The sequence below is a fragment of the Triturus cristatus genome, chromosome 9 (genome assembly GCF_964204655.1).
Source record: "Triturus cristatus chromosome 9, aTriCri1.1, whole genome shotgun sequence".
Classification (NCBI taxonomy): domain Eukaryota; kingdom Metazoa; phylum Chordata; class Amphibia; order Caudata; family Salamandridae; genus Triturus; species Triturus cristatus.
The window spans coordinates 1271044361-1271068180 of record NC_140592.1 but is presented as its reverse complement, the minus strand read 5'-3'; the positions used below and the strand labels follow the sequence as shown (position 1 = coordinate 1271068180).

The 23820-nt window shown below is 48.7% G+C and overlaps 1 protein-coding gene across 1 annotated transcript in view; it reads left to right on the top strand.

The window, feature by feature from the left end:
* The window catches only part of BAZ1A (bromodomain adjacent to zinc finger domain 1A), a 758495-nt gene that overhangs the window by 673954 nt on the left and 60721 nt on the right, over positions 1-23820 (top strand). The window contains exon 23 of the mRNA XM_085627428.1: positions 20572-20795. Within this exon, the coding sequence (XP_085483554.1) occupies positions 20572-20795 (224 nt within the window). The remainder of the gene's footprint in view (positions 1-20571; positions 20796-23820) is intronic.

Genomic DNA, 23820 nt, shown 5'->3' with positions numbered 1-23820 from the left:
CCAAATGCACGAGTGGGAGCTACATCCATCAGTACTCAAACCGTACTTCCAGCAGTGGGGTCATCCAGAGATAGACCTGTTCGCCACAAGGGAAAACGCAAAATGCCGAAACTTTGCCGCCAGGTTCCCGCACCCACAGTCGCAGGGCAATGCGATATGGATGAACTGGTCAGGCAGATTTGCGTACGCTTTTCCCCCAGCGCCATTAATACCGCTAGTGGCACGCAAACTGCGACAACACTCATTAACCCTCATCCTGGTTGCTCCAACGTGGGCACGCCAACCGTGGTACACCACCTTTCTAGAACTTTCCGTGGTGCCGCATCAAAGGCTGCGGATCACACCCACACTTTTAACGCAGAACCATGGCGAAATTCGGCACCCAGATCCGCAACAGCTGAACCTGGCAATCTGGCTCCTGAAGTCTTAGAGTTTGGCTACCTAAACCTGCCACCTGACTGTATGGATATCATCAAGGAGGCCAGAAGACCCACAACCAGAGTTTGCTATGCGGCTAAATGGAAAAGATTTGTCATTTACTGCAACAATGACATTAATCCGCTGGATGCATCCATTCAAAACATCATCTGTTACCTCTTACACTTATACCGATGCAATCTGGCATACACCTCCATACGTATACATCTAACCGCGATAGCAGCCTATCTTCAAAACAGGCAGCACCTCTCTTTATTCAGAGTGCCTGCCATCAAGGCCTTCTTAGAGGGACTCAAACGAGTGATTCCTCCAAGACACCCACCGGCACCAATGTGGAACCTCAATGTGGTCCTCACCAGATTAATGGGTCCACCTTTTGAACCTCTCCATTCATGTGAGATTCAATTCCTCACCTGGAAAGTAGCTTTCTTAGTGGCAATCACTTCGTTGAGAAGAGTTAGTGAACTCCAGGCACTAACCATTCAAGAGCCATTCATACAGGTTCACGCAATCACGGTTTGTTGTACTACGTACCAACCCCAAATTCATGCCTAAAGTGATATCGCAGTTCCACATAAATCAGACTATTGAACTGCCTGTTTTCTTTCCAAATCCACAAAGTGTCGCAGAGAGAATGCTCCATTCACTATATATAAAGAGAGCCCTCATGTACTATATAGACAGAACAAAGGATTCTAGGAAAACAAAACAACTTTTCGTTGCCTTTTCTCCACAACACAAGGGCAAAGCCATTTCCAAAGCAGGGATAGCCAGATGGATCGTTAAATGTATTCAAATTTGCTATCAAAAAGCGAAACGCACATTAACGATTCCCCCACGAGCCCACTCAACACGAAAGTTAGGGGCGTCCATGGCTTTCCTAGGAAACATTCCTTTACAGGAAATATGTAGAGCAGCCACATGGTCCACTATACATACATTTACCAAACACTACTGTGTAGATGTACACTCAAAACAGCAGGCAGCTGAAGGACAGGCTGTTCTCAAAACTCTTTTTCAGACTGCTGCAGCTGGCACGGGCAGCCGCCGCTAATGGAGGGACTGCGATATATAATCTATGCACAGATATGAATTCAGCAGCCCACATGCCTCGAACTGAATATGCTACATACCAGTATGCATCTGTTCTTGGCATGTAGGGCTGCTGACATTCATATCGCCCACCCTCCTCCCCGGCGCCTGTAGCGGCTGCAGCACTCAGAATTACTGTATAGCATGGTCATCACTTACTGTATCACTGCCACAATGGCGAAAAACAATCTAAGGATGGAGAGGATGCCCATGCGCACTGTAGTCCAGGGGAGGAGCCACCTATCTCGTGATACTTCGAAGACTCTTCCAGGACAACAATGTGCAATCATCCGGACCCAACACTAGGCGGCGATCTATGCACAGATATGAATGTCAGCAGCCCTACATGCCAAGAACAGATGCATACTGGTAAGTAGCATATATTCAATACTAAACTGGGACGTTTCCTGTATACAGGTAAGTAAAATCGTTTTTTTTTTTAGTGCAATTTTAAAGAAATTCTTCAAACTCCAGATATAGATACTTTTCCAAGAAAAACAGTCAATGTCATCCTATGGAGGAAAGTAGTGTTATCGGTGGTAGGGTTAGTATTAGGTAGTGGGAGTTGAGGTTCTGGGGGCAGACTCAGGGGTCCCCCAGGGTCAAGGATGCACTAGTTACACCCTCAGCGGCACTAGGACGGTCGGGTGCAGAGGCCCAATGTTATCCAATGGGGGATAAGGGCCTGCCGGTTGGTGGCTGCTGACGAGCAGGCCACTTGGTTGTGGGAGCAACGCTCCTAGGGCTAAGCTCAGGGCAAATGGGGAAACAAAGTAGCACCAAAGGTGCATCCTTAGCTGCACTAGGGCGGCCGGGTGCAGGGTGCGGAGTCAAGCGGTCCCTGCCTTTTTCTTTAAAATTGTACTGTTTAACAAACACTTTTACCTACCTGTTTACAGGAAATGTCCTAGAGTAGTTTCCAGGTAAACTACTCTGTGTAAGAAAAGTAATCCAAAAGTAACGTACCTGTAATCTTACCGAAAATCCCTTTCAAAGTATATGTACTGTGTACTGAAAAGCATTGCATTATCAGTAACACTACTGTAATCAAATCAAAGTACATTTACAATCACAACTGTTACAATCTGTATATATTACTGCAAAGTACTTATCACTTACCTGTACCAGGCTTGCTTGGTTCTAGGAAATAAAATACCTAATAGAATATTTTTGATACAAAACAATTGGTCTGAAGTTCAGTCTGTGTGAGAATTCATTTGCTGATTGAGTGTGTACAACAAATGCTTAACACTGTTCTCTGATACTACCTTACTGCTTGATCACACTACCACAAATAGAGAGTAAGGTTCTATCTCACTTTACCACTGCCTACCTTTGGGATCCACTGGACTCTGCACGCTATACCTCATTTTGGTATAGTATATCCAGAGCCTGCTTCCTACAGATGTTGGTGAGCTCTGTCCTGTTTCGGTTGGTTCTGAGGTGGAAGAGATGGTGGGGGAAGGGGTAGGTGGGGGCCCCAGAGTGGATGCACATGATGGCTGTGGTGCTTTGAGTGGTAAGTGGGGACCAGGTGGCGATCGTTCAGATGGTGTTCACTGGAAAGTTGAGGTTGGTCTGCTGAGAGGTGGGTTAGGGGTCAAAGTTGTTGTAGATGGTTGCGATTTTGCTGTGAAAGTAATCCAAGAGGGTGTCGTAGAGGTCTTGGAAGGGTTGACTTGTGTTCTCAGTGGCTGTCTGGTTAAATAAAGCCTTGCCTTTATTGAAGAGCTCCTTCATGTGGTTGACCGTGGAGTCGATGCAGGCAGTGATGGCTGTTCTCTTGGCTTTCTTGAGGTGCAGGTGGTAGTTGCTGAGGGCTGTTTTATCGTCTGGGCTTTAGTGGCGCACCATTGTTTTTCGAGTCTGTAGCAGCTGCGCTGGGTGGTTCTGAGTTCTGGGGTGTATCTGCTGACGTGTTTTGATGTTTTGTTTTCTTTTGCTGTTTTCAATGGGGTGACTGCATTTGGTGATCCAGGTGAAGTAGTTCTGGATAGCCTAGTGAAGGTCTGCTCATGTTTCCGGTTGGGTGGTGGTGAGGGATTTTTTCCACTGTCTGTTACTGTGCCCCAGCTGCAGTCGGGGGCAGTGGTGCTTGGTGGTGGTGTGTTGGGAGTCGGAGATGGTAAAGTGGACAATGGCGTGGTAGGTCCTGGTGAGTTCGCTCCGTCACTGGAGGTAAAGAGTGAGTTGAGTATGTGTCCGGCCTTGTGCATGGGTTCAGTGACCAGTTGGGTGAGGCCAGTGTTGTTCATGTTCTCCAACAGGGTGATGGAGTTGGCGTTGATGGGGTCATCAACGTGGAAATTGACCTCGTCGAGTAGAATGATGTGATTGAAGTCGATGGCTTGGGTGGCAATGAGGTTGGAGATGTTGCAGAAAGCTGCTCTGGGGGCCTTTAGGCGAGGGTTCGTCTTGTTGTGGTCTTGGCGTCCGATTGTAAGTGGAAGTTAAGGTTCCATGAGGGTTGTCGCTGGTGATGGTGCATCAGATAGTTTTCCTAAAGATGATGGCGATGCCTCTGCCGCGTTTGTTGCTGCGGTCTCTGTGTGTTATCTTGTAGCCATTGGGAGTGGCTGTGACGATGTCCGGGTTCGAGGAGAGGTTGAGCCCCGTTTCGGTGATGAACCCACACTGATTCCAGTGATGGATATATTAATTCATGCATCCTTAGGGTACCTCAGAGGTGCCCCCTGAACCCTACTAGTCCAGTAGTGTTCTGGCTGACTGGTCCAGTTCAGCATGTCACCCCAGATAAGCTTCTGACCCCCTAATTGGTGAGAGCCACGCTCTGAGGACAAACCATGCCTGCTCTGGAGATTTGTTTGCACCTACTCTTCCAAGAAGACTAGTAAATCGGCATATCCAGCAGGAGGCTTCAAAGGCCTCTTCCGCCTTAGATATGCCACCCCTGCCCTGGGCCTGGATATGGATGTTCCCTATTAAAAAGTGATCACCATGTTTCTGCCTAGTTAGACCCGAAAGGTTCTTGGCATTCCTCAGGCCCATATACTTAGTCACTCTGCTCTATAAATGTGAGTAAATTAAAGAAATCAATTAAATTACCATACTTTTACTGGTATGGCATTGATCTGTGGTACCAGCTTGAAGTCCTGTCCACACTCTGTAAGGATATAAGAACATACATTGAAATACAATATGCATTTTAAATGTCCCATTATCAACAAAACACCAGTGTCTATCACCATCACTGCAAAAGTGTATAGTTGCGATTAAAAACAAGCATTGGCATAGCCAATAGGTCTCGCCTTTGGGACCTTATAAGTATTTAGTTATGCAGCAGGTCCCAAAGGCGAGACCTATTGGCTATGCCAATGCTTGTTAGTAATAGTAGTGCACTATTTCTATTTTAGTATTAGTGGTGTACTGGATATATTCAATTTTCTTGAATAGTGATGTATTGCACTTATTGCAGTCTTAGAAATAGCTGTCCAATGCATGCATTTCATTTTAAGCTGATTGAACACATTTTATTTGGAGGAATAGTGGTGCAAGGATCCTATTCAATTACTTGACATGGTCGTGCATTTGCTACTTTTCATTTGAGGACTCGTGGTGCATTGCAAATATTTCTTGAATACGACTGTGGTGCTCTGAACCCGTTTTCTTATTTAAGGAATCGTGATGCCTTCAACATATTTTTATTATTTTAAAAGTGTTGCTTGACAGATATTGCAGTTAACCGTGGTGCGTTGCACGTACTTCAGTTTTAGAAAGGATAGTGCCGAGCACACTGTTTTATTGTTACGCATAGTGGTGTGCTGCACAAATCTGATTGCAATAAATAGTGAGATGTTGTGCACAAGGAATTGAGTGAAACCTCCTCACACAAGTAATGTGATCAATAGTGTCTGGGACACATTTCACTGCTGTGAATCGGTAAGAAAGTGGCTCTGTATATACTGTTCCCTAATAGGTACAGTGTGCACAGAGTCTGCAGTCCCCAGAGATTTGGCAGAGGTTAAAGTTAGATATAACCTTACTCTCTAAAGTGGTAGCTTGGTCGAGCAGTAAAGCAGTATCAGAGGACAGTGTAAAGCATTTGTTGTACACACTCAGCCAGCAAATGGTCTCCCACACTCAAGAACTGAACTCTAGGCCAATGGTTTTGTATCAAAATATATAGTTTTATTTTAGAACCAACAATGGGTATCTAAATATACTTTCTCAGAATGAGATGCTTTTGATAAATACTTTCAATATGCAATAGGCCTTTGAATGCAATAGATAGTTGTTGCAATAGGCAACACAATTTCAAACACAATTATACATTTAGCTCAATGGGAATTTCTAGTTAAATGCAATTGATTACTTTTTGGATTACTTTTCTTACCACAGGACTGGACGCGAGCTTGCAGCCTTTGTTCGTCCTTGAGCTTCTCCATTGAAATCCACTGAGCGCCCAACGGCTCAAAAGCACCCAGCCGCCAGAGTGGCCCTGGCAGTGCAACCTCTACTCTAATCTACTTCCCCACTTGCCCAGAGTGAGTGACCAGGAACCCAGCTCCCACAGCCACGTGGTCTGCTAGTCAGCAGCCACCTGCCCATCCTAGGGGAGGAGACCTAGTACCTCGCCCAGAGTGTGCAATGTTGCAGGCCCAGGAGAGCGGATGGCTCTCTACCCAGGGGTCCAGCAACATGTCTGCTGTGTGGCAGCCTAGGCAGCCCCTCGGACAAGACGTGGATTGTAGGTTAGTTTCAGGGGGCATCTCTAAGCATCTTCGTCTGTCGTGCATTGTACATTAAATCCCACACTGGCATCAGTGTGGCTTTAATGTGCTGAGAAGTTTGATGCCAAACTTCTCAGTCTTCAGTGTTGCCATTATGGTGCTGTGGAGTTCGTGTTGACGACCTCCCAGCACCATATACTCTTAATGGCAGCACTGCACTTACAGTGCCCAGGAAAGGACCTGGGTACTGTCGGGGCGCAGGGCTCAGGCACCTGTACCCACACTATTGGCAATGGGCACCCAGCTAGAGGGGTGACTGAGATATGCCAGTGCAGTGTGTTGTGGGCATGGCACACAGGGATGTGTGCCATGTCGACTCTGTTTAGTTCTGCACCAAGACACTCAGCCTGCAAAGGGGGGGGGGGGGTGTGTCAGGGTACAGGGCCTCTAAGGGTGGCACAATAAGTGCAGCAGCCCTTAGGGTCCTTCTCTGGTCACAAGGCCCTGGATACCTAGTGTACCATTTACCAGGGGCTGACATGTGGCCAGAGATGCCAATTGGCTTTAGGCTTCAACACAGTTTTAGGGAAGGAACATAGGCCCTGGGTAACTGATTGGCATGAGCCCAGGGCACACTCAGTCAAAGTACATCAGCAATTCAGCAAAAAGTGGGGGCATGCCATGCAAGAAAGATGGCACTTTCTCACAGAATCACTGTGCACAGAACACGTTGTCAGCAGCAGTGTGCGGCTCACTTTCAGGCCCGATGGTGCGCTACACATTTCATGTTTTAGGAATCTCGGTGCCTTCTGAACATATTCCATTTTTTTGAGTAGCCGTGTTCTGCACGTTTCACTCATATCTGCAGCGCTTGGTGCACGTCATTGATGGGAATAAAGGCTCATTGCGCACAGTTGTTTTATGGGACTAGCAGCGTACGCCAAGCATTTCAACATATTTCTTTTTAGGAAATGTCATTTCACACGTCCTTGGCGTGGGTAGTGTTGCGAAGCACACAGTTTATTTTTTTAGTATAAGGTATTTGTTGCACACGTTTTTATTAGTGCTAATGTCGGGGCGTTGCAAGTTTTATTGGTGATAGTGGTGCATTTCAACGCCTCGTCTGGGGTAGTAAGCGCCATATTGATACAATTACAAGTACAGACATGTCAGACCGTTGCAGAAAGGGCTCTACACACGCTAGTTGTCAAACGAGCCTTACTTTACTATATCCAAAGAACACAACCTTTCAGAAAGACCAAACAACTGTTTCTCTTTCTCTCCACCACACAAGGGCAACCCCATCTCAAAATCAGGGATAGCTAGGTGCATTGATGTGCATTGTAAAATGCATCCAGATTTACTGCCACAAAGCAAAACGAACGCCTTCCGTTCCCCCTAAAGCCCATTCTACACGGAAGATAGGGGCTTCCATGGCTTTTCTAGGGAACATCCCACTAGATGATATCTGCGAAGCAGCTACATGGTCAACACCGCACACTTTCACTAAACACTATTGTGTAGATGTGCAAACCAAGCAACAAGCTAGTGTGGGCCAGGCTGTACTAAAAACACTATTTCAAACCACTGCAACAGATACCGGTGGTCACCGCTAAGGTTGGGAACTGCTATATAGTCTATGCAAAGTGTGTAATCTGCAGCTCATATGCCTCGACCGGAATATGCTACTTACCAGTATGCATCTGTTCTTGGCTTGTAGAGCTGCAGATCTACACAAACCTACTCCTGCTAAAACCCGACGTCTCCAGTGGTCAGCAACCTCAAACCCCAGAGGACCGGACTGCCTTGCTCATCTAAAAGACTGGGACTCCCACGAGCAGTGTGTTCGAGACATATGAGCTGCAGATTACACACTTTTGCATAGATCGCCATCTGGTGTTGGGCCCGGATGTTTGCAGTTTGTTTTTCCTCTTGGAAAGTCTTTGGAAGTCACGAGGTCGGTGACTCCTCCTTTGGATCGTATTGCGCATGGGCTTCGGCTCCATCCTCAGATTGTTTTTTTCCCGCCATTGGGCTCGGATGTAATACTTCGCGATCCGGTTCCGAACATTTCCAGTTCGACGATCGAAGCGGGATCCTCGCTCATCGTGGTATTGTTCAGATCCAGATCTCCCCAATCCTCGACACATCTTCGATTCCAGTCGTCGACGGCGGCCTTCGGGCCTACCCAAGCTCCGGTCCTGGCTTATGGAAAGAACTCCTTTCAAGAAGTGCCCTCGATGTGGGTCCAAATTCCCCCACACCGATCTTCATGAGGTGTGCAACCTCTGCCTCTCCCCTGAACACGAGGCTCGAGACTGTCCGGTCTGCAAGTCTTTCGGATCGAAAAAGACTATTTGAGATCGAAGGGCCAGGCGAAACATGGCGCACTCCTCGACCTCCGTTCCTGTCGACATCTTCGGGGACGACGTCGAAGATCCGGGACAGCAGCACACCGAAGAGGACCTCGTCAGTGCTTCCGAAGCAGACGACTCAGATGTGGAGGACATCACCCCGGCGAAGAGGGTAGTGAGTACTATACCCCCTCCCGCGCCAACACCCAAAAAGGCTTCGGTCACGCCTTCGCCTCCGGGCCTAGGCAAGACCAGAGACACTGCTTCAAACACCCCACCTTCGGGCCCGGTGAAGAAGCCAAATGAGCCTTCCGGCGGCTCGGGCTTGAGCCAGCCCTCCAGCGGTGCAGAGAAACACACTTCGGCACAGAAAAAGAGATCGGCCTCTACCTCGAGACCGAGCCCCGCACCAAAGTCCTCGGTGTCGAAACCCAGCCTTTCGGTACCGACCAAACCCCATAAGGCCCTCGGCACCGACACTTCTACGCCAAAGCCCACCTCGGCGCCGACCAAGAAATCGGAAGTTCCCAAGCCCAGCGCTAAGCACGGCACGGACAAGCCTAAAAAGTCATCGGCCCCGAAACCTTCGGCGCCGACGGAACAAACATTGTCACAGCAACTGTTTACACCGGATCCCTTGCAAAAGACTCTTACCAAGGATCCAAAAACTGGACATTTGGCACTCTCTTCTAAAAAGAGACATTTGGACAAACCGGTTCCGCCTCCACCTCCAAAGAGGAAGGACTCTGCTACCTCCCCTTTCAGAATGCCTCCTCCACCCTCTCCACCTCCGCCCCCTCCACCCCCACCTCATCGCTCCCCGACCCCGTCTCCAGACGATGATGATCAGTGGGACCCATATTACGATCCAGGGGATGTGCCCCAAGACCCCCACCCCTACAGGATCCCCAGACCCATGGGACAACTACAATAATCCAGACATTCCCGACGTCCCACAAGATGACCTTTACCCTTCCAGGCCATCTCCACCGGAAGACTCATTAGGTTTCCACCACCTACTTCAGAGGGCGGCACATTATCACGGGGTAGAGCTACACACTGACCCAGTAGAGGAGGATTTCCTCCTCGACACCTTTGATACCGCACATAGGTCTACTTCCATACTACCTATGCTCAAGGGGGTGATAAAACATGCGCCAGAGGTTTTTAAGGACCCAGTCAGGGCTAGGGTCATTAACCCACGCATAGAGAAAAGGTACAAAGCTGCCCCCACAGATCCTGCATACATCAAAGGGCCAGCGCCACTGGAATCCCTAGTGGTTTCCACTGCACGGAAGAGGTCAAACTCCCAGGCGTCAGGCGAAGCACCACCACCTGACAAAGAGTCAAAGCTACTGGAGGCGTCAGGAAAGTGCACTGCGTCACAGGCAGCCAATATATGGCGTATCGCCAACACTCAAACGCTATTGGCCAGATACAATAGAGCGCATTATGATGAATTAGAAACCATAATGCACCACCTCCCAGAAAGATACAAAAATAGGGCCAATGAATTAATTCAAGAGGGTAAGACTATAACACCTCCATACGCTGTGCCTTAGACGCAGCAGACACAGCCTCAAGGGCCATTAACACTAGCGTCCTCCTCCGTCGCCATGCTTGGCTGAGAGTATCGGGCTTCAAACCTGAGGTACAGGCCTCCATCCTAAATCATCCCTTTGACCAAGAACACCTATTCGGCCCAAAGGTGGATGAGGCCCTCGAGAAAATGAAGAAGGACACGGATACGGCAAAATCTATGGGAGCCCTGCAGTCACACCCTCCTAGGCGCTCCTTTCGCCGCTCTTCCTTTCGGGGTACGGCTAGAGGCTACTCCTCAGATAGCGCGTCCACTTCCTACAAATCCCCTGCTCAGACCACCTTCACAAGGGGTTATCAAAGAGGCGGCTATAGGGGCAATAACAAAGGCAGAGGCAAAACAAATACCGCCCGCTCTGCCGCACCGCCTACCCAATGACTTCTGCCCCCCCTTCCCCCAGCCCCCCGCCCCCCCCCCCCCCCCCCCCCCCCCCCTGCTCCCGCTACAAAATTTCCTTCAGGTCATCATCTCAGACAAATGGGTGACCCAAATTATTCGCTCAGGGTACTGCCTAGAATTGACATCTACGTGGCAACACTACCAGTTCAAGGTGCTCCCATTCGGGATCACAACAGCACCAAGGGTATTCACCAAGTGCCTAGCGGTAGTGGCGGCACACCTCAGAAGGCAGCACATTCACGTCTTCCCATATTTAGACGACTGGCTGATAAAAGCCACGTCCTACAACCAATGTGTACACCACACCGCCACTACAATCCAACTACTTCACCAGCTAGGCTTCACGGTGAACCACCAAAAGTCCCAGCTAACACCATCCCACATAAAGCAATACCTCCGTGCCACCATAGACACCTCAAAAGCCATAGCCTACCCCAATCCTGCCAGGATTGCAAGCAGTCAGGCTTTGCGACAAAGATTCATACTTCAACACTCCCTTCCAGCAAGAGTGTTTATGCAACTCATAGGGATGATGGCCTCTTGCATTTTCATAGTGCCTCACGCAAGGCTCCAGATGCGTCCACTCCAAGAGTGCTTAGCACGCCAATGGAACCAGGCCCAGGGGCAACTGATAGATCTGGTGTTGGTGGACGGTCGCACCCATCGCTCTCTGCAGTGGTGGAACACCACAATTCTTTCCAGAGGCCGACCGTTCCTGGACCCGGTTCCACAAAAACTAACAGACTCATCGCTCTCCGGCTGGGGAGCTCATCTATTACACCTCACAGTGCAGGGCACATGGACGCCGCAACAAAAGGTTCGAGGCATATGAGCTGCAGATCACACACTAAGGATAAGATCGCCATCTGGTGTTGGGCTCGGATGATTGCAGGTTGTTGTTGTCTTCGGAAGAAGTCTTTGGTCACGAGATTGGTGACTCCTCCCCTGGACAACAGTGCGCATGGGCATCCACTCCATCCTCAGATTGTTTTTTTCCGCCATTGGGTTCGGATGAACTTTTTTCCGCTCCAGCAGAAAACTTCTAGCAATCAGACCAACTCTCAAAATTTGAAAACTCGACGTCGAAATCCACATTGGACCGGATCCGGACGCGGCTGATGGAAAGGACACCTTTTAAAAAATGCCCCCAATGCGGAGCAAAGTTTCCTCATAGTGATCACCACGAGGTCTGTAATTTGTGCCTTTCACCAGACCACAACGAATCCAGCTGTCCAGCCTGCGCCGCATTCCGTTCGAAGAAAACTATCCGGGACCGGAGAGCTCGACGCCATATCATGGCCAAGCTGGTTCCGGAACCAGAAGATATCTTTGCACAGGATGTCCCTGACGACGACTCCGAAGATCTCCAGATCGTGTCCGAGGCCGACGATTCTGATCCGGGGCAGCCTGTGAGTTCCAGCCCCCCTACCCCAACACCACCCAAAAAGACATTGGTCAAGACTCTGCCAGCTGGGCCCAGTCGCGATCCAAAAACATCTTCAGAAGCCCCGCCCTCTGGCCCGGCTCCGAAGAAAAGTAAGCCTGCAGGTGGCTCGGGCTCGAGCAAACCTCATGTCATTGTGCCTATAATACCTTCGGCACCGAAGCAGGCTCCGAGACCGAAATCTCCATCGGCCCCGAAACGTCACTCTGCACCGGCATCTCCACCGGCACCGAAACGTTCTTCGGCGCCGAGGTCTCCACCGGCACCAAAAGGCTCATCGGCAACGGAAGGTCCTTCGGCCCCGAAAGGTTCTTCGGCGCCGAAAACATCCTCGGTGCCAAAACAAGTCCATAAAGAACAAAAATCAAAATCAGAAAAAGTCTGCGCCAAAGCCGCCTTCGTACAGTGAGGAACTTTTTCGGCCTGATCCAAAGCAAAAACGGATTTACATAAATCCGAAAACTGGACATGTCACAGCGGTGCCCTACAAGAAAAGGAAGCTGGATACAACACCTCCTCCAGCACCTCCAAAGAAGGACTGTGCCACTTCACCCATACGTCCTTCCTCTCCTACATTACCTCCTATTCCATCCCCCACCCCCACCGCCTTCACCTCTACCATCTCCTTCTCACACACCACCTCCACAGGATGATGATGATTTAGGGGGAGGGGCAGACCCAGATTTCTTTACTGATCCCACTGATCCTACTGATCTCTTTACACTCCTGGACACAGCACCAGTGGATGACTGGACTTACCCTACGCCTGATATGCCTGACCCCACTCCATACCCCCTCAAAACACTCCCCTCCTGATGACCATTTAGGGTTCGGTCAGCTTATAAACAGAGCGGCATTGTTTCATGGCGTCACCATGCACACCGACACTCCTGAGGAGGATTTTCTCCTCGACACTTTTGAGCAGTCGCAGAAGACAGTTCACATTCTACCCATGATTAAGGGAGTGATAAAGCATGCCAATGAGGTTTTTAAAGACCCTGTCAGGGCCAGGGTTCTCAACCCCGGAATAGAAAAAAAAATACAGACCGGCGCCACAAGATCCTTCGTACATCAAGGCGCAACTCCCCCTAGACTCACTAGTCGTATCAAATGCCAGAAAGCGGGCGAACTCCCAAACAAACGGAGACACGCCGCCCCCAGACAAAGAGTCTAAACTCTTGGAGGCTTCCGGCAAAAGGGTTGCTGCACAAGCTGCTAACGACTGACGTATTGCCAATACACAAGCCCTATTGGCTCGTTATGATAGAGCTCATTATGATCAACTAGAGGATCTCTTGCAACACCTGCCTGATCCATACAAAACACAGGCCACTGACCTCATCCAAGAGGGCAAACTAATATCCAATGCCTCCATTAAATGTGCATTAGACGCAGCGGACACCGCCTCTACGGCTGTCAACACAAGTGTATTGCTTAGACGCCACGCATGGCTGCGCATTTCCGGCTTCAAGCCGGAAGTCCAAACCACCATTCTTGCTCAACCCTTTAATCAGGAGCAACTATTCGGGCCTGCCGTAGACACTGCCCTAGAAAAAATGAAGAAAGATAATGAGACTGCCAAATCAATGGGAGCATTGCAATCTACTCAACCCAGAGGCTCCTTTCGTCGCTCCTTTTATAGAGGAGCTTCCAAAAATGTGGGAACAGACAACTGTTCCACCTTCAAAGCATCAGGTCAAACATCCCCTAATAGAGGATATTTTAGAGGAGGTTATCGGGGAAACAATACTAAAGGCCGAGGACGGGGCAACAACAACACCCGCACCTCTCCAGCCACCAAACAGTGACTTGCCACCACTCCCCCCAGACCATTCCACTCCGGTCGGGGGCAGGCTTCAACAGTTCCTACCTGTCTGGAATACCATCACTACAGACAGGTGGGTAAGACAAATTATCCAATCTGGCTACTGCCTCGAACTCATAAACCCACCCCCAAACATACCACCCAGGCACCGTCCCATGACGTCTCACCACCTCACGCTCCTCAAACAAGAAATACAGTCTTTGCTTCAAAAACACGCAACAGAACCTGTTCCACTACAACATCAGGGCACAGGAGTATATTCCCTATACTTCCTCATTCCCAAAAAGGACAAAACCTTAAGACCCATACTGGACCTCAGACTACTAAACCAGTACATACAATCTGATCACTTCCACATGATCACTCTCCAACAGGTCCTTCCATTACTCCAACAAGGAGACTTCCTTGTCACATTAGACCTCAAGGACGCATATTTTCACATCCCTATGCATCCCGCTCACAGGAAGTATCTACGATTCGTGGTAGACGGTCAGCACTATCAGTTTACAGTTCTCCCATTCGGAGTTACAACCGCACCCAGGGTATTCACCAAATGCTTGGCAGTTGTGGCAGCATATCTCAGGAGACGACAAATCATGTCTTCCCTTATCTGGACGATTGGATCATAAAAGCCAATACTCTAGACAAATGCGTTCTCCACACTCACCGCACTATTCAAACCCTACACAACTTGGGATTTACCATCAACTATCCCAAATCTCACCTACAACCCTCCCAAGTACAACAATACCTGGGAGCTACCATAGACACATCAAAAGCCATAGCTTGTCCCAGCACAGCCAGGATAACCAACATACAGAGTCTCATCAAAAAATTTCAAACGCAACACTCTCTCCCCGCAAGAGTGTTCATGCAACTCTTGGGCATGATGGCGTCAGAAACAAGGAGGGACACATTCCCTACAACTGTCCCAACTTGCGCAACAAATCTGGAGATGGGCAATTCCCCAAAACATCTACCTGCTAGCAGAACACCTCCCAGGGGTTCAGAACCAGGTGGCCGACCTCTGAAGTCGCCACACACAGCAGATACACGAATGGGAACTACACCCCAAAGTCTTACTCCCATTCTTCCAAAAGTGGGAACATAGACCTGTTCGCCACACAAGAAAACGCAAAATGCCCAACCTTCGCCGCCAGGTTCCCACACCCACGGTCAAAGGGCAATGCAATATGGATGAACTGGTCAGGCAGATTTGCGTACGCTTTTCCGCCTCTCCCACTCATTCCATTTGTGGTACGCAAACTGAAACAGTCGCTAACACTCATCCGAGTAGCTCCCACTTGGGCACATCAACCCTGGTTCACCACACTTCTGGAACTATCGCTAGTTCCACATCAAAAACTGCGTCTCTCCCCGGATCTATTAACCCAGAACCATGGAGAAATCAGACACCCAGATCCTCAAACACTGAACTTGGCAATCTGGCTCCTGAAGTCTTAGAGTTCGGGTACCTCAACCTTCCTCCAGACTGTATGAATATCATAAAAGAAGCCAGAAGACCTACTACTAGGGCATGCTATGCTGCAAAATGGAAAAGATTTGCCATTTACTGCACTAACAATGACATACAACCACTGGATGCTTCCATCCTTAAACATAATTTGCTATTTACTACACTTGCAAAGATGCAATTTAGCGTATTCCTCTATACGTCTACACCTAGCGGCATTAGCAGCCTACTTGCAAAATAGACAACACCTGTCCCTCTTTAAGGTACCAGCCATTAAAGCATTTATGGAGGGTCTTAAAAGGATTATTCCTCCAAGGTTACCACCTTCCCCAGTGTGGAACCTTAATATTGTTCTAACAAGGCTCATGGGTCCCCCATTTGAACAAATGCGAACTGCAGTTCCTAACATGGAAAGTGGCTTTCCTTGTCGCAATCACATCCCTGCGAAGAGTAAGTGAAATACATGCCTTAACTCTTGAAGAACCCTTCCTACGACTACATCGTAACAAAGTGGTTCTTAGGACAAATCCTAAATTCCTCCCTAAAGCCATCTCCCCTTTCCATCTAAACCAGTCAGTCGAACTGCCAGTCTTCTTCCCTAATCCAGACTCAGTAGCTGAGAGGGCACTTCATACCTTAGATGTTAAGAGAGCCTTGCTTTATTACATCGACAGAACCAAACCTTTTCGAAAAACCAAGCAACTGTTTGTTGCTTTCGCTCCACCACATAAAGGCAACCCTATTTCCAAATCGGGTATCGCCAGGTGGTTAGTTAAATGTATCCAAATATGTTACCAGAAAGCTAAACGTACTCTTACAGTTCCCCCTAGGGCGCACTCCACAAGTAAAATAGGGGATTCTATGGCATTCTTAGGGAAGATCCCCTTAGAAGACATTTGCAAAGAAGCCACATGGTCTACTACACACACCTTCACTAAACATTACTGTGTCGATGTGCAATCCAAACAACAAGCTTCAGTAGGCCAAGCTGTCCTAAAAACTCTATTCCAAACTGCTGCAACGGATACAGGTGACCACCGCTAGGGGAGACACTGCTATATAGTCTATCCTTAGTGTGTGATCTGCAGCTCATATGCCTCGAACGGAATATGCTACTTACCAGTATGCATCTGTTCTTGGCATGTAGAGCTGCAGAGCCACACACGCTCACCCGCCTCCCCGGGACCTGTATCTGTTCCAGCATTGTCTTAATTAGACACTACACATGGACATCCTTTCTCTTTACTTCTTATACACTCCATCATTTCCCATCATGGTGAAAAACAATCTGAGGATGGAGTGGATGCCCATGCGCACTTTTGTCCAGAGGAGGAGTCACCTATCTCGTGACCAAAGACTTCTTCCGAAGACCACAACAACCTGCAATCATCCGAGCCCAACACCAGATGGCGATCTTATCCTTAGTGTGTGGCTCTGCAGCTCTACATGCCAAGAACAGATGCATACTGTAAGTAGCATTTTCCTTAAACTTATAATATATATATATCTGCAATGCTTGTGATAGGACATTACGAGTTTTAACAGCTTAAACATGTTTTTTTAAAACATACAAATAATTACGAAATTCTAAAAACCACCTTTGACAACACAGTAACTTTACAGCTGGATTTAAAACATCAACACTTCCTCCGCCGTATTACGAATTAGTTAATTTTGTGTATTATCACAGAAGAACTTGTGTGTTGCTACACTTTTAACAGGCTGGCTGTCTCGACAGTCCCACTCCAGTAGTAATGGCACTTCTGGGCAAGGCTGCTGAACTTTTAGGCGCTATCTATGAGTTGCTCATATTAAGGAGATCTCAGCTGAGAGCTTTGTCAGGGCAGCACACACACTGCAGGGGAAGTGCTGGATGCCAGTGAGAGCATCGAGAAGACCCGGGGCACTCCCAGAGTGCACCACCATGGGACAGGGGGTGGAGGGTGGTACAGAGGAGCTGAGGCAGTTTGAACAAATAGGAGCATCCACAGAGCCAGGCCAGGGAGCCCACAAAGGGAGCATGCTCCTTGAATGCATTGTCCACATGAGGGGTCCAATCTGGATTTCGCGGCCACGAAAGTGATCCCGCGCTGGAAGAAAATGAAAGTGAGTGGCCTGCCGCAAAAGTGATCGCGGGGAGGGGGCGAAAAGTGATGCGGCCATGAAAGTGGCCAGGAACAGCAGCAGCAGCCAGCGGGAGGAGCTGGACGTGCTCTGTGGTGGGAGAGAGGCTTGCGTTGAAGCATGGGAGAGCGAGAGGAATGCCAGATGGCGGCTGCCTGCGTGAGAGGTGAAAAGCGCTCGCGAGACGTGCTCTGTGGTGGGGGAGGGGCGTGCGTTGAGGCATGGGAGAGCGAGAGGAATACCAGATAACGGCTGCGCACGTAACCGCACGCTGGTGGCCGGCTAAAGCCTTTGGTAGCACTTTAAACACCCGCTTACTAAATGTCTCGCAGCGCATGCGCTAGCTCAGGCGAGACCTAAAAAGGACGAGAAGCCGTGCAGAGCTAACAAGAGGACAGCGCCCACTGACTTGCCCCCAGACCTACAGGCCTGTCACCCCTCGAACCTGCTCCTGCAAAACCCCAGCATGTCCAGCAGACCGCATCCTCAAAAACCCCGGAGGACCTGCCTGCCTTCACTTTTCAAGCTGTTTATCCCGTGAACACGGACGTGTTTGAACTTCAGCTTCTGGTGCCAGCCAGGAACCGCGAATCCAGCCCACTCTGCACCTGTCGAATCCTGCCAGAATGGAAAAATACCACGAGGAGGTCCCCTGGCGATCCTGACCAGAGATCTAGCGATCCCTGACCTGCCTCAAGCCTCCAGACAACACCTGCAGTCTCAATCCAGAGGACCCACCCCCCCCCCTACTGTGACCAGAGCGAGTAAGAAAATCCGACATCCCAAGACACCCCTGCCCCCGACGCCCCGCGGCCTTGTGTGCCCAACCCAGCGGTGCCTAACCAACTCTCTACATCCCAACTTACCCCCTCGAAGTGGTGGTCACTCCTGGAAGATCCTCATCCCCGAGCCTGCAGTGTTTCTCTGTCCCGGAGAATCTCCATTGAAATCAACAGGGCACCCGACCTCAAAACTGTGTCTGGCCGCCCTAGTGCTGCTGAGGGTGCGCCTTTGGTGCGAACTTGGTCCCCAACTTGCCCTGAGCTTAACCCTTGGAGCTTAGCTCCCACAACCCTGTAGCCTGCTTGCCAGCAGCCACCAACCAGAGTCCCCCTATCCTCCATAGGATAACATTGGGCCTCAACACTCTGCACCCGGCTGCCCTAGTGCCACTGGGGGTGCAACAACGGTGCATCACTGACCCTCGGAGACCCCCGAGTCTTGCCCCAGAGCCCTAACTCAAAAGACCGATTACCTACCTGGAAACCGATAACGTCTTTTTCCTCATAGAATAACATTGACACTTTTTCTCTCAGTGTCGACTTTTGAAAACTAAGAATATTCCTTAAAAATCACAGGATTAACCAAAACACATTTTCTCAACTGTTTTCAGAAAATGCCCCAGTGCTGAATCTAAGTTTCCAGCACTGAGTAAGAAAAAGTATTGTTAAAATAACTTACCTGCTAAGTGAATTTCCTCCGATAGGATAACATTGGTGATTCTATGTGAAAAAATTTAAACTTTTGAAATGCAATAATATTCTTTAAAAATCGTACCTCTAACTAAAACGCATTTACTCGCCTGTTTTCAGGAAATGTTCCAGGGCTGAATCTAGGTTCCAGTCCTGTGTTTGTAAATGTAATCTGAAAAGTAATTAACTGCATTTTACTTAAAAAGCCCATTCAGTCGAATGTACTATACCTGCAATTACTTAAACTGTAACCAAAATCAGTACAAGTTATACTGCAATTTTGAACTGTGTTCATACAAGTAATTTACTACTGCAAATTATTTATATGCTTACCTGTACAAGGCTTGCTTGGTTTCAGAAATAAATAGTATATTTTTTATACAAAAACAACTGGCCTAGAGTTCAGTTCTTGTGTGTGAGACCATTTGCTGACTGAGTGTGTGCAAGAAATGCTTTACACTGTCCTCTGATACTGCCTTACTGCTCGACCAAGTGACCACTTTAGAGAGTGAGGTTCTATCTAACTTTTACCTCTGCCAAACCTCTGGGGACCCTTGGCCTCTATACACACTGTACCTAACTTTGGTGCAGTATATATATATATATATATAGAGCCAGTTTCTTACACCCGGTCCATCCATTCCGATAAAATAAGGGTTTGCTTATTTACCGAGCACCAACCGGACAAAACTATTCTTCTAATCCCTAGTACATATATTCCTGTGTGTCATGCCTTGGCAGTGTGTACTTCCAGCCCTTTGTTGGGCACAAGGGAGGGACAGCGCCACACAGACGGTGTATTTGTTATAATTTTCAGTCCCAAAAGATACAGCTTTTGAGAGGTTGAAGGTAGTGCCTTAAGTTGTAGTAGTTCAGGAAGTTCTTCTGGCATAAAAGTTCACATGTTTTCATTAGGTCGAATAACAAGACGACAATGGTTTATCGTGTTACTCTCACGTTTGACTCATGATCTCTACCCACACCTCTGTACAGCGCTTCGATGCATTTTACTTGGTCGGCGCTATATAATTGTACCGACATATAAATTGACACATTCTAACACGGCTCAGAAATCACCCGGTGTGCTCTGTCACTGAAGAGCATGACGTTTATGAATGCGTAGGGAATGTGATCCAGGGTGGGGTGGAAAGGCATGTGAAGCATGGAGTGGTGCAAAGGGTGTCTTATACCAGGTGTTGTGCAAAGGCCACGGAGAGCCAGGTTATGTAACATCAATAAAGCATTGGCATAGCCAATGGGTCTCGCCTTTGAGACCTTGTAAGTGTTTAGCCATGCAACAGTTGATGTCCCAAAGGCGAGACCTATTGGCTATGCCAATGCTAGTTTTTATCTTGGAGATTGAGTGTGAAGGTGATTTCATGTCCTAGTTTTAGTTGTAGATGTAAAGGTAGTGACACATCCTGCTGTTAATCAGTCACGTCTAGCCACATGCAGTAATTGATCTCTGCCTGCCTTACTAGGACTACCCAGTGAAGCGTTTGTTATTTATTAATATGAGAGGAGTACCGACATTTTGTGTTGCTGCTCAAATGATTCTCTTTATCCTATTTGGAGGCACTGCCTCACCTGCCCAGAATTCTCACGTTGTTGAGCTTGCCGACACCTTGCTTTGCTATAATTCTTTTCCTGTTCTACAGGGGGTTCCGGAAGGAGACTGGTTCTGCCCTGAATGTCGACCCAAAGCTCGTGTCCACAGAGTACCGTCTAGGCAGAGATCATCTATGGAGAGCGACAACGATGAAGAGGAGGAAAATGAAGAGGAGGAAGATGAAGGAGAAGAGGAGGAAGACGTGGAGGAGGAAGAGGAGTCTGAGGAAGATGAGGAGGAGGAGGAGGAGGAGGAATCTGAACCAGAGCAGAGGTAATATGCCAGCAAAGCTGACTTTCCAAGCCTGTTGCCGCACTGTTCTTGATGCCATTATTGCAACAGCCCCTTTAGGTTACTGTTCTCCAGTGCCCAATCATATATATATTTCTTTTTATCTGTTGAGCCTGATTGTTAATCAGTCCTTGCGAAGTTGTAGTCTTCTGTGATTAGATACCCTCATTTATAAGTTAATATTTTACCATTTGAAAGTCAGTAAGGTGGTAAAGGGTAAGAGATGACTGGTGCAGTCGGATCTATGTGTGCCAGTGTAAGGACCATACTGAGTCAAATTTACTCTGCATCTCAAGTCAGCCCCCCTCCCCACCCCCCGGCTGTTGCAGTGTACATCCCATGCTGGATCCCAAACGGTTTGAGCTGGAAGTAAAGGTCTGGGCCATGTGCTGAATACAAATAGGGTACTACAATATACATTTTTGGATCTGACTAATTTTAAATGTGTCCTAGCTACGAATAGAATAGCCTTTGCAGATGACTTCTGGGGCTACCCCACAGTTCTCTGCATTTTTCCTACCAAAACCAGCTCACCCGTGAGTATTTCGGGGATCAACTACACCTTGCTCCTGTTGTGTTCAACCCTACCACATTAAATCGTGATATAATACAGCAGCATCTAAACCTAGCATCCAGTGGTATTTTTCAGTGGCCTTTTTAAAAAAAAATCTTTTGTATCGAATTGCGATATCCTGATTTGTATGATCCCTTAATCTGTTTACCGCACACACAGTAGTTAAGAAAGATGTGCAAAAAGCTTTATTACATCGAAGGTGACTCGCCAAGCAGTTAACCAAGTTCAGCACACCAGACGCTCATCTCTCATTGCATCTTACCAGCGATGTCATGATGGATCCATTCTTAACCTTTGTCTCTTCCACATCAGAGTAATCTTCTCACAAGTTTTAGGATGTCATTGTTAAACCATATGCTGCCTTTCATAAAGGGTTGAGCTTCTTCAGAAGTGTCTACCTATTTGCAGATAATGATGCACTTCGTGTTTTTTTTGCTGCTATTTTAAAACTATGCTTGTTTCGTTTTAGGCTCAGACTCACAAGTCCTCTTAGAATATATAGAAAAGCTTTTCTTTTTTTGCCAGCTCAATCACGGACATCATCTCCCCGCATGCCATCGCGTCCACCAACTACACCCTACTAGGAGACCTCAACTTCCACCTCGACAACCAACTGGACCCCAGCACCACATCCCTCCTGAACAACCTCCACAACATTGGACTCCGCCTGATCGTGACCGAACCCACGCACTCAGCAGGACACACCCTCGACCCCCTCTTCACAACAGGAAACTCCATCACCTTCAGCCACACCACCGAACTCCCATGGACTGACCATCGATGCGTCCACTTCACCTTCAGAACACTCCCCATCCACTGACACAGCACCTGCTCCCACGAAGAAACTTGACCAGAATCACCGACAACCAGCTAACCTCATCACTCAAACTCCAGCCCAACCATCGCCGAAAATGACCCCAACACCGCAGCCGTACCCTGCACAGATGGATCTCCGACAGCATCAACACCGTAGCCCCCTAAAGAAAAACACCACCACCCACGCCAAGAAAGCTATATGGTTCACCGAACTTCGAGAGTCCAGACGCACTTGCCACTGCCTCGAAGCGGCCTGGAGGAACAGCAAATCCACTGAAGCCCACAACTTCTTCAGAGCTGCCACCAACACCCACCACCAACTCATCAGAAAAACGAGGAAAAAAGCGATTGAAGACAGAATCTCCACTCATGCACACAACAACAAAGAACTCTTCAACATCATCAAGGAGTTCGCCCAACCCACCAGCGAGTCCACCGACATCCCTCCCTCACAAGACCTCTGCGACAAACTCAGCACCTTTTTCCACCACAAAATCAAGAGCATCTACGACAACTTCGAAGACAACCAACACACTGAACCCTAACCAACCACCCCCGACACCCTGAAGCAAGCGATCGACACCTGGACAGCCCTCACCACCGAAGACACACTGAAGACGAAGTCAATCCACTCCGGGGCCCCACGGACCCCTGCCCCCACCATATTTTCAACAGAGCCGCCAACACCATTGCACCCATGCTCTGCCACACCATCAACCGCACCCTGGCAACCACCTCTTTCCCTGACTGGAAACATGCTGAGATCAACCCCCTCCTGAAGAAACCCTTAGCAGACCCCACCGACCTCAAAAACTACAAACCCATCTCCCTGCTCCTGTTCCCAGCTAAAGTCATCGAGAAAGCCATAAACAGCCAACTCGCCACATTCATCGAAGAGCACAACCTCCTCGACGACTCCCAATCCGGCTTCAGAAAAAACCACAGTACGGAAACTGCCCTACTCGCTGCAACAGACGCCATCCGCACCTTCCTGGACAAAGGAGAAACACCAGCCCTCATCCTCCTCGACCTCTCAGCGGCGTTCGACACAGTCTCTCACCACACCCTAATAAGCAGACTCCACGATGCAGGGATCCAAGACCAGGCCCTCGACTGGATCCGCTCCTTCCTCCGGCAGAACGCAGCGGGTCCCCCCTTTCCTCTCGGACCCTACACTTACCACCCGCGGAGTCCCTGAGGGGTCCTCCCTCAGCCCTACGCTCTTCAACGTCTACATGGCTGCGCTCACCCCCATCGTAAGAACCTACAGACTCAACATTGTGTCATACGAAGACGACACCCAACTCATCCTCTCCCTATCCAGCGAACCCAACGCCGCCAGATAACTTTCGAGCAGGCATGGAAGCCGTGGCCTAATGGATGAAAAACAGCTGCCTACAACTAAACACCGACAAAACGGAAGTACTCATCTTGGGCCCAAACCCAGACGCCTGGAACGACACTTGGTGGCCCCCTGCCCTCGGAAATGCCCGCCCACCCCCACGGACCACACACACAACCAGGGAATCATCCTGGACTCCGAGCTCAAAATGGACTGCCAGATCAACTCCGTCTCGTCGTCCTGCTTCCACGCCCTCCGCCTCCTACGTAAGACCT